This window comes from Sinohyriopsis cumingii, chromosome 12, assembly GCF_028554795.1.
Source record: "Sinohyriopsis cumingii isolate HCF-2022 chromosome 12, ASM2855479v2, whole genome shotgun sequence".
NCBI classification, from domain to species: Eukaryota; Metazoa; Mollusca; class Bivalvia; order Unionida; family Unionidae; genus Sinohyriopsis; species Sinohyriopsis cumingii.
Genome location: NC_142972.1, coordinates 110437575 through 110449576, shown reverse-complemented (window position 1 = coordinate 110449576; position 12002 = coordinate 110437575). Strand labels below are relative to the sequence as shown.

At 37.2% G+C, this 12002-nt stretch overlaps 1 protein-coding gene across 1 annotated transcript; it reads right to left on the bottom strand.

The window, feature by feature from the left end:
- Positions 1 to 637: 637 nt before the first annotated feature.
- LOC149787253 (uncharacterized) lies at positions 638 to 2242 on the bottom strand. Its single transcript, XM_089976076.1, has one exon. It carries the CDS (start codon positions 2240 to 2242, stop codon positions 638 to 640), a length of 1605 nt encoding a protein of 534 aa, XP_089832202.1.
- Between the last annotated feature and the right edge of the window lie 9760 nt (positions 2243 to 12002).

Here is a 12002-nt window from a genome sequence, read left to right as displayed (position 1 = left end):
TCCCATGTATCGGAAAGAGACTTTTCTGTTTTGCCCAGATATGTTTGTCTTTCATGTTGTATGAGTACTGTATATGCTTTAAATCTAAAACCCCTGCCCATTATCCTTCCACGTTTGATCTCATACACAATTTTGAACTTAACAACCCATTTTACCCTTCCGCATGTTACGTCATTTGAGAAATTTAACACAGAGTTTCCCATATTTATATAGAGTAGAGCGTATTGAGGTCGACTCAAACAATGTTACTATTCCCCTTCTCTACTGAGTTCAGCCATTTGTAACACTTTTGCCATTTCTCCCCATGGTCCAGTTTCGTTATGTCACCTATGTTAATTCTCAGTCTGAGGCAAAAAATGTTAAGTTAAAACACATGGATGAAGTCGCTACTTTTGGGTTTAACGCCATTTTGCACCTCACGATATATGCTATAACTGGCCTCCTATGAGGTTGTTGGAGGAAGGAGATGGCATATATGTATGTATGTATGTATGTATGTATGTATGTATGTATGTATGCATGTATGTATGCATGTATGTATATATGCATGTATGTCTACATGTACTCAAAAGCTAACCAGAAAACGTTTAACCTTTTCATAGTTGCAAAACTAGTATGTTATAAAGAACAGTATTCTTCATATCAACTCAAAAAGATAGGCAGTATTCATCCTCTCTTTCAAGCCAATGCTTTCTTTAGAAATGGCCCATAATGATTTGACTTCATTCTTGTTTTCACTAAAGCAAATAAATTTGTCACCACCTGGGTTGAAACATATCCCAGATGGATACGCGGAAATGCCTTCCGTGAAGACTTTGAGAATTTTGCCGTCTTGGGAAACTTGAAGGATATTGTCAGATATTTTCCCCACAACATACACGTTGTCATCTTTATCAAGGGCAACACCTGATGCACTAACAAGTCCTTCAAGCCTTTTACAGTAGTAAACTGCCCCATCTATACCAAAACAGTGGAGAGAGTTGCCGCCTCGTATACATATATACAATAGAGTCTTGCGTGAATTAAGAGCAATATGTGTATAACTTTCCCCATGGCCATCAAACTCATGGTATGACTTCTCCTTCCCCTCTAACGTAACGAGACTCCAATAGAAACTTTGACCATCATTACACTGTCCAGACACTATAATCTGCCCCGGATTAACAGTAAGGATGCTGGAACACATTTGTCTGGTTTCAAAATAATATTCAAGTCTAAGATTACCATCACATACACTAAAGAGATGAACTGTTTTAAGTCTAGGGAACGATACTGCGACTTGATTATCTCCAATAATACAAATACTCGAAGCACCGTTACAGCCTTCTGGCATAGAATATACAGTTCTACGCTTAGTGGATAAGTCAAAATTAAGACAGTGGTTCCACACTGTGAAGATAATGTTACTTTGTGATATGTACACAGCATTGGTCAACTCATTTGAAACTTCGATCTTCAGAGTATCTATCAATTTTGCATTGTAACATTTTAGAGGTTTCAGTTCGCCTGAGACATTGACATCACGGTCGTTTCTTCGTACCTTTAAATCGACTATATGTGTTGTCGGGATTGCCAGCATAAGTTTCAAAATAGGGTTGAATTCCAAATGCAAAGTTAACGCTTCATTTTCCATGCTTATTTTATTAATATTACGATTTAGACGAGATGTGTGGTACTCTATTTTTTCCGCTAAAGCGTACTTCTGTTCATATGACCCATATTTATCAACAGCGTCATAAATGACAAAAGTATTTTTGATTGCAGCCTTTAAGGACTGACAACGTTTGTCTGTCTCTTGTATTTTGATGAGCTCTTTCTGGCAAATTATCTGTGCATGATGTTGCACCTTTCTCTCTAATTCGTCAAAGGCATCATTTAGTTTTTTCCTTAAATCACTTACTTGATCCATTATTCCCTGTGCCTGAGATTTTAAGTTACTGGAATTTGTCAGATTTGATGCTAGTAACTTCGTCACGTCATCTTCACATGTTTTAATTCTTTGTATAATCTGGGTCAGATCTTCTTTCGTCTTGCTGAAGTGATGTCTATAACCATCATCAACACACACTAAGCATGGCTTATCTTTTGCACGTCTTTTACCTTTGACGTGCACATCACACCGGAACTCTGCACCGAACTGTGTGACACTTTCTGGCTTGGTGATGAATTCTTCTATGCTAATTACATTATGACCTTTCAATATTTTGTGGTTACGATGGAATTTCGAACAGCCTCTACACATTGATTCGTTACAATCAAAACAATACCCTTCAGCCTGAGAAGAAATATTTTCTGAATGACACACGTCACATGTTCTTTCTCCATCTCTTTTTTCTTTGAACAACATATAAAGTATGTAGGTGCTTACCGGAAATAATGAAGCTGATGTTTCATCAGAATATTTTTCTGGAAGATGGACCGCACTTTCACAAACTGGACATTTAAAATCTATATTACATGGCCTTTTAGAAACAGTTTTTAATATATGAGACTGCAGACAAACCTCGCAAAATGAGTGTGAACATGGAAGTTGTCTTGGCGACCTGAATAGATCCAAGCATAACGGGCAGTTCAGCTCTCCATTGACAAGAATCTCATCTGAGGCAAAAGAATCTTCATAGATTGAATACATCGTGGAGGTTTTCTTAGTTATGTCTATTTTTACAGATATGCAGATGCAGTAATTTTCTTCAGATGGTCTCTTTATGTTTTCCAACCGGTAGGTAACGTATCTATGTAAATCTATGTCCTATGTTCACTCCGATTAAACGTATGGCTGTTTATCTACGGTCGTCTGGTAAGCAACAGTCATATGGCGTAAGGTCGTCGATAAGGCAGCTTAATCTGCTTAATTTGCTTCATATAAAATATAGTTATTTATATCTTTGTTATCAACTGGTGAATTGGGTACATATCAAGTATCCTAGCTTAGTTTTAACCGGTGATGGGTGAAATTCAACTCTACATTTAGTTCTCTCCGGAGAGATTGCAGATGTTTGTATCAGGGAACTTGCATCTTTGATCACACTATGAAAATTCATTTATATTCATTGTAACAAGTTCGTGTTCAGGTAAGCAGGTAAGAAGTGATATATTTCTCCAAAAGCGAAGCAGACACCTTTAAGCATATCATAGTTGAAAAGCTAGCATGTTATAAAGAATAGTATTCTTCATATCAACTCAAAAAGATGGACAGTATTCTTTTTCGTAACAAATAATTCGTTATATAGGTTGAACCATGATTTGATTTCACTCCTAAGAATTTCGGTGTACACCTTCTGTTAATGAATAATGTTACACACTCCTAAGAATTTCTGTGCACACCTTCTGTTGATGTCTACCTATACGTACTCCTAAGAATTTCAGTGTACACCTTCTGTTTATGTCTACTGATGCACACTCCTAAGAATTTCAGTGTACACCTTCTGTTGAGGTCTACTGTTACGTGCTAGTAAGAATTTCAATGTACACCTTCTGTTGATGTCTAATGTTACATACTCCTAAGAATGTATATGTACACCTTCTTCTGATTTATTATTGGTCCTGATTTTGGACATTCTGACAACCCGCCCTGCACGGTTTTACCCTCATGGTAAACTCCAGAACAGCGAGTACGATTGTCAGGCGCCCATTAACTCGGGTCTGATAAGCACAACTGTCGACCCCGAGAGCTGTCTTCAGACTTTTCTTCAAGGCGAGAATTGGTCTCTAACCAGTATATATGTATGTATGTATGTATGTATGTATGTATGTATGTATGTATGTATGTATGTATGTGTATGTATGCATGTGTGCGTGTGCGTGTGTGCGAATGTATATATGTAAGTATGTATGTCTGCGTGCGTGCGTGCGTGCGTGCGTATGTATGTATGTATGTATGCATGTATTTTGGAGAAATTCTTTTCCTGGCGTCAAAGCGTCATTTTTCAAAGAATGCAATCCACCATCGGTTTTAAGATATGGGCCACCGTACGAAAAGTGGATATGAGTGTATCTCCTAAACCTATATCGTCGTTGTCCAGCGACTCCTCAGCACACATGATACCTGTCGTAAATGTCGCTAGAGAATCTTTATCGAAAATGTAGTTTCATTGTGAATTGTCTTTTCAATAATTAAATATTTTGTCCCATATCTCATTGTATACCAATGTCAAAATATGACTTACTGACATGTAAATAGTGAGGATTTACAAATTCATGGTCAACGTGATACATGTTTCCAACCGCATCGTAAACATTAATGACAGAATCCACTTTGAAGGCAATGACTCTCAGTAAAGAAGCGGCGGTCTTTCCCAACATGTTTCGTCTCCATCACATCGGAATACACAAACACTAAATTCATTACCTTGTTCAATTCCACTTGAAAAAAAAAATCATTGTTGCTTTTGACGGCTTTCTTGGGACCCTTAGTGGCTCTCCACCCAAAATAATGTACACGTCATTACAAAACATAGTGGCCAGGGTCTTATTATCTTTACATGTCCAGACGTTGCAAAATATTAAGGAACTAGATGATGAAAGTTTTTCTTAGCTTTCTCTAAGTCTTTGTCAAACTGTTGTCGAGGAGGTAATCAATTGTTTCCATCAGGTTTTGAGCATTAAAATAATACCCCACAGGATTTCTGAAGGTGTATGTTAGTCAACTGAGTATTAGGTGCCGACGGCCTTTTGAATTCGTATATCGTCGGATCAATTTTATCAAACATATCTTGCATTTCTTGCTTACATAAATTCAGTACACTTTGTAAAGTTCCGGTTCTCTTTAGAACTCTGGTCATGGGATAGGGCATTTTTTATCAGCCGCAGCTGCCACTAAAGAAGAGAATGTTGCCACTGAGAATTTCTTTTCGAAACCGGTTATATTTTATTCCTAAAATTGGGAACAACGTGTGTGAAATCAGGTTTGGCGGGCTTTATGGGCAACGGCTGGAGAAACGGTCAACGAAGGACGTGATTTTGGGGAGTAAAGTTGGGTAAGGGCAACGGTAGAGTTCTTTCTGGTAGAGGCTGTTTTCTGTCTTCTTTTCTTTTTCAGGGGGTGTGACTTGATCTTCGTACCTACGCTCTCCTTCTGGCTTTTGGTGGGAGGCTCCTTAGGCATTATGATCCCACTTTAACAGGGAACGAATGATGACACCATCTAGAGAACCACTACCTCGAGGTTTAAAAGAATGTATTTGCTTTTTGGTTTGGAATCTATTCTGAGATCTCCTCGTTGTGATAAAGCCACTTCATGTTTGTGAAAAGGCGTGTGGGTTGATGAGGGATGTGAATGATGCCGTAAGGTAATTGACGTACTGTCACCGTATCGTAAGACTTTTTTTTAGACTTGCTTCTAACTAGTAGGCACGCACTTGTGCACTGTTCTTTTCGTGACTGATGCCGTACAGAGCACGTATCAATTTGGTTGGAAAAATAGATTAAAAGGAGATCATGTTGGCGATTGTGAAACAGAAAATAAGTGTTTTAAATCGACGATTAAATAGGCGTGAGTTGTTTCAGTGGCATCGTCGCACACATAAGTCAGTTAAGAGGTTCCTAATTGTTTGATTGACACTTGCACTTGAGATTCATCTCTGGGGCCTTTTAACAAAACCACGTAATGAGCATTGAGACTGATAATAAGATGGAATTTACTTTGTGAAAATAACTTTTGGGTAATGTAAACTATACTGGAAGTAAGCTGATGTCCCCTGAGTGTAAACCAAAGTTTAATTTCTTCCTTCTCTTCAACTAACATGTCATCGAAGATGACCGGATGTGTTTGACTCGTGTCAGACATGAGCCCGTCTTCTTCGCGGGGAATGCCTTCCACAATGGAATCTCCTTTACTTTCTTGAAGGAGGGTGTGCTCTATGACATGTTTGACAAATTAGGTTCTGCCTGATCAACTCGGTCCAGCAATTAACATGTTTAAGGGATAGCGACGTTACAGGGCATCCCAACTTGAATGGTCTCACTTTCCCACAATAACTTTGAGAGCAGAGGTAAAGGAATTAGAGGAAGACGTATACGTAGCGAAGGTGTTTAAAATTATGAAAATAAATTTGAATCACACAAGAGATTTGTTACTTTCAGAAAATGTTTATTCAGTGTTCAAAATCACAACTTGAAATATGAATCAAATAAGAGCCAAATGGTTAAGTACAACGATAAAATGCAAAGCAAAATGACCGATGTGAAATATAAAAAGTCACTGTACAAGATTGTCGATGAGTGTTGTCCTCGAATTTGTAGAGGAACGCTGTAATGTTCTTAGAGTCTCTTATTTATCCTCCCAAATGGCTTTTCTTTCCTGTCGATGTCGACAACGACACTGTTCTCAATTTGGGTGTCCTCTTTGTCGGGTTTTTCTGTAACAGGTGTGTAGTTGTCATGTTGACTATGGGTTTTAAGTCAATTCCCCTGCTAGGATGAATGACAAAAGTATTTGGCATAGTTAGCTACTTCTTGTTTCTAAGTATCGAAGCCAAATCTTTTCCAGTTACGTACATCTTTCCAGTTGTGGTGTAGGTCACTAGCTACACTCATGTTTTGGTAAGTATCAAAAGTCGATAAAACGTCTCAAATCGTTTTTTCTCAAAGAGGTTGAGAAGTATCGATATGAAATCGCAACGCTTTTAACAGACTGAATCTCTCGTGCACATTTAAAGTTGCTTTGACCAATGTCTTTACAGGAACTGTTCGTAATTGGTCCACAGAGAATCCGCTGCTAAACGATATCTCCAAAACTTCGTCACAAAGGCACACACCTATCTCAAACCTTCAAGTAGACAATCCAGCTCTGCCTAATTGTTTGGCTGTAGATCCTTACCTATATTTAGGCTATTTCCTCCTGAACGTTTGGAATAGACTTTAAAAGGCCCAGTAACCAGGCAAAGGCAGGAGCAACATTTATTCACGGTGCATATCGTTGAGGTGGTAGTGGCATTCCGAGTTGTGTACACAGGCATGGATTCTATCCTTAGAGTGGTATATAAACGGCATCACGTTGACCATGAAAGTTAGTAAACAGAAGAGGAGGACGAACGGCATCACTTGTACATCCAAAGGGTGGTAAACACACAGCATCACTTTCTATGGCAGTATTAGAGAAGTTGAGATGCCGTGCTGAATCAATGGTGTCACAGTTTACTTGCATCAATGTGATCGTACGGCACAAACTCGCACTCTAGTTCCTCGTTAGACTTGAGTTCCTCGCTCTATAGTTGGTGTTGGGTTTTTTCCATCTTTTTCTCTAGCTCTGATTTTCAGTTAGTAATGAAATGTCGGTCTTTGATTTCTTCTCCTTTGTTCTCGTCAGTGTTGTGCAACAGGCATGTGGCATTGACCAACCTGCTGAAACTGTTGTTCGGCTCTCTCTGATTGTCGAATGATTTTCCAGTTTTTTTGTCCATTCTGCAGTGCCCTGTTTGTCGGCATAAGTTCGACCCACGATGAAAGCTTGGACTGAATATTTGCATGTTGTTAACAAGGACGATTCTACGCTTGGTGCTGTGATGTTCGTCCACCAGTAACATTTTTCTGCGTCCACTCCTTTTCGGAGTGGATACACGAGTCATGCAAAGTGATATGAATCTGGCTGGATTGCTAAATTACTAAACGTGTTGAATCTTGTCGTTGATTTTGGAAGATGACAGTTCTGATGGGCAGCTAAACTCGATCCGGACGGGTGACCTGGACGTGTAGTGATAAATGGGGAGCCGCAAATGATCGTCCTCTTTGACTTGACATAATCACTTTTAGTGTGGTTAATAATGAGTCCCACAAATTGGTGATGAAACCTTATGTTGCGGACTTGAAATATTTAAACTTCACCATGTAAATGTATGCCGTAGTTCTTAATTTTCTGGATGAGCTTTCGAATTTGGTAATCATTATTGGGTACTACTGGCTGACTTTAGTTGCAGGTGTACTATCTCGGTCAAGGGCTAGACGTGGATGGTGTTCAGGGCCGGCGCTACCATATAGGCAAACTAGGCAGCCGCCTAGGGCGCTGATTTCATGGGGCGCATTTCACCAAATCAACAACAGTTTTGAAAAATAAATAAATAAATTTCAGTTTTATTCAGGGTCGTTTTTTATCCTGGTTTATTTCATACAGGGACAAATAATCGGGTAGATTCATTCTGACCGAAACACCAGGCTGACCGGAACAAGCAAAATGAATGAGTGAAAATCGCGCTTATACGAAACTTTCAAATGTTGAAAAAAAAGTTTTTAAAAATGTATTGTTTATAAATTTTGAAATTTATATTTTCCGGGGGGGGGGGGGCCTCAGAATCTAACCTTGCCTAGGGCGCCAGATAGTCTGGCGCCGGCCCTGATGGTGTTGATTCAGGATGGCTCGTGTTGTCTTAAAAAATCACCGGTATTGATTTGAGCTAACACTCACTCTCGAGTGTGAGGCGGTATGGCACGTTATTGCCTGTTACTTCCTTCTTCTTTCTCAACGAAATTGTACGATCGTTTAATCTTGATTGCAACATTGTATTTCACTAGTTTTACATGCAACGGACCCCATTATGTAGGGTTAGTGTCATAGAGTTTGAATATTAATTCAATCCTCAAGAGGTCATGAAGATAGAAGATCAAATACAGATCGACCTTCTCGTCAAAGCTTTACTTCAGAAAGGACGACAGACTACTCCTCTTCCTTTCGAGATAAAAGTCAAGACACTTGCTATATCTATCAAAAGAACACTGGTCTAAAGAATGTCCACAACACTAACGCAAGACAGGAGTAAAAGAGGCACTGTGTAGTTTGTGGGTAAAAGAGATGGTATGTATGTATGTATGTATGTATGTATGTATGTATGTATATATGTATGGATGTATGTATGTATGTATGTATGCATGCATGTTTGTATGTATGCATGCATATGGAGGTTGATGTCTGTTTGAAAGGATGGTTAGATAAATGGTGAAAGTGTATATCAATGTATGGCATGCAATCCATTTTTCTGTCATTATGTTTTACGAATAAGCAGTGGATGAATATATGAAACTGTTGATGTTGATAGTAAATTAAGTGAACTATAGCCACTGGACGTCGATCCACTTCGTTTAAATCCTCTTTAATGCAGAGTGAAGTGTGTCCACAACTCATGCCTAGCGAATATGACACTGTGCTTGAATGCTTCATATTAATGAACCCATGTTTTTCAGTTAAAATTCTTTATTGGTAATTAGGTTAATCCCAGTCCAAGTATTAATATAGAATATACATATAAAAAGTAGACTCCATTATCACATAAAACACCTAATATATAATTGTGATATTCAGAGAAGAATACATGTTCAAATTTCTATCCAAAATAATTGTATGGATTCCATTGTTCTGGACTTCATATTACTAATTTATCATATAGTCTTTTTTAATATTATGTCTATATGTTATCATATATTCTTTTTTTTTTATTCAGATATATCTATAAAAAAAACATGCAAATACTTGCAGCAGGAAATAACCTAAAAAACTTTTACAAAACTCTTATTATCTAATCTTTCTTATCTGTGTTATTCTTTAAGGTTGGTTATTTTCACATAAACAAGTGGACACATGCCCTTGAGTCTGCAGTACTGTACAGCATTGCTATCTGAAATCGTAATCTTGTGGAGAATACAACATAAAGCACATTATATTCAACCTTTAGTTTTAAAATATACTCTTGATTTCATCAGCAAAATCAAACTCTGACTTCCCTATCTAACCTATCGTGTCAGTATGGCTCTGCTCGAAAGTTGTTTAACATGTTTTATAATCAGACAGCTATTTTTATTGTATTAATCATAAAACTATAAGACAAAATCTGTTTAAATTATGCGTGAATGCAGACGAACCCAGAGTAAAAATAAATACGATAATGATAGAGATGATAGTCTGTACAAAATATGCGAGATGATAAATATGATAGATATAGATGATACATTTCATTTGTAATGTGTGTCTCTTTTATATATTCAATTGCCTAAGAGATTTTTGAAGAAGTATGTCTATACCCATACTGATATCTATATATCTATCTATCTATCTATCTATCGATAGTGGGTGTGTACTAACTAATGAGATCCATAATCTCGGGTAATATGTTCATTATGTGAAATAATAATTTGCATAATTAAATATAGTGAAATTAATGTAACTATAATGAAATGTATATTCTACAGCGCAACATTATAATTATGCTTTCTATGCACATTACAAATATGATTTATGTTGTCTTCCACAAGCTTAAATTCTACTACAAATTATGATTTTTGTCCATCCACAGATATAAATATTTCAAGTTCCTTTACATTTCGCGATTTGACATGGTATGTATCTTGAATAAGTTTGTACTTTTAACTGTTTCCTTACACTGCCAAATTGCAGCATTAACAATAGATGAAGACTAGATCACTAACAGAGACTGTAGCCTTAATATTTAACTCATGGCGACACATGTGACCTTATGGGCTGTTATTCAGGTACTCTCGAGGGTGGTTTACCGATCAATTAGACACGAGGTATTTATATAGATTGTAGACAGTTAAAATGTAGAGAAGGTATTAGTGAATCACTAGCTTCAACCTTGGCAAGTATACCAGATTATACACGTACTTTGTTGGTCATGAGGCTAGCTTTGATATTAATAAAATTCATTCCCTGTCTCCTGAGAGTGGCTTTCTGGTGTAACGTTCAGCATACACTTCATTGTTTAGTCATTTTGCCAGTTTATAACTCATCTGGAAGAGATTTTGAATATTTAGGGCATATAGTATTGTATTTAGCACGTGAAATAAAACTTTCACACAGCACAGCATTGATGGCACTCTAAGGTAACCGTGACATATTTCTCCAAAGGCGAAGCAGAAACCTTTAAGCATATTATAGTTGCAAAACTAGTATATTATAATGAATATTATTCTTCATATCAACTTAAAAAGATAGATAGTATTAATCCTGGCTTTCGGCCTCTCTTTCAAATCAAGTGATTCTTTCCATGTGTCCAACCATGATTTGTTTTCACTCCTGTAAACAAATACGTTTTCACTAAAGCAGATAAATTTGTCACCACCTGGGTTGAAACATATCCCAGTTGGAGACCCCGGTATGCCTTCCGTGAAGACTTTGAGAATATTACCGTCTTGGGAAACTTGAAGGATATTGTTAGATCTTTTCCCCACAACATACACGTTGTCATCTTTATCAAGGGCAACACCTGATGCACTAACAAGTCCTTCAAGTCGTTTACGGTAGTAAACTGCCCCATCTATACCAAAACAATAGAGAGAGTTGCCGCCTCGTATACATATATACAGGAGAGTCTTGCATGAATTAAGAGCAGTATTAGCACAATTAGCAAACTGCATGCAAAGGCAGTCATTACTAAAGCATGCTCTTTACTTGATGTCCAAGTGCTAATATTTTCAGAGAAAAATAAACATCTCAATCAGTGTGATATCTAAACCTGTTACCCTGAAATTAATCACAACATTCAGAAAATCTAGAGTGTTAACATACTCAGTCAACTAGATGCATGATCATATCATTAATATGCTTGGATGTTGCTCACTATAACATTTGTTAAAAGCGTTAAAAATACACAATAATGATTCAAGTTTGATATAAAAAAATCAGATCCAAAATATGGTATCAGAGGGGTGAGAAGCCCAGCCCATCCTGTGTAATAAAACTTAATTTTATGCATCGATCTTGCTCATTATTAAAATATTTAGATATCATAATTGTATATTCTAAGTTGAACCGAAATGTACCCTCAAGAGTGGTAACAAACATCTGTTGATGGTTGGATGCCTTAAGACCAGGTGATCTATATACAAATACGAATGGTAATGAGTAATAGAAACTGGTTAAAATGATCTAGTTTACATTAATTATATTATCAAGATTGTGTGACAAGAGTTCAAGTACTTTCCAAATGACAAATAAGGAAAGAAAACAATCCCTAGATACGACAAAGGACACATAATTTACCCAAGGTAAGAATAATAAT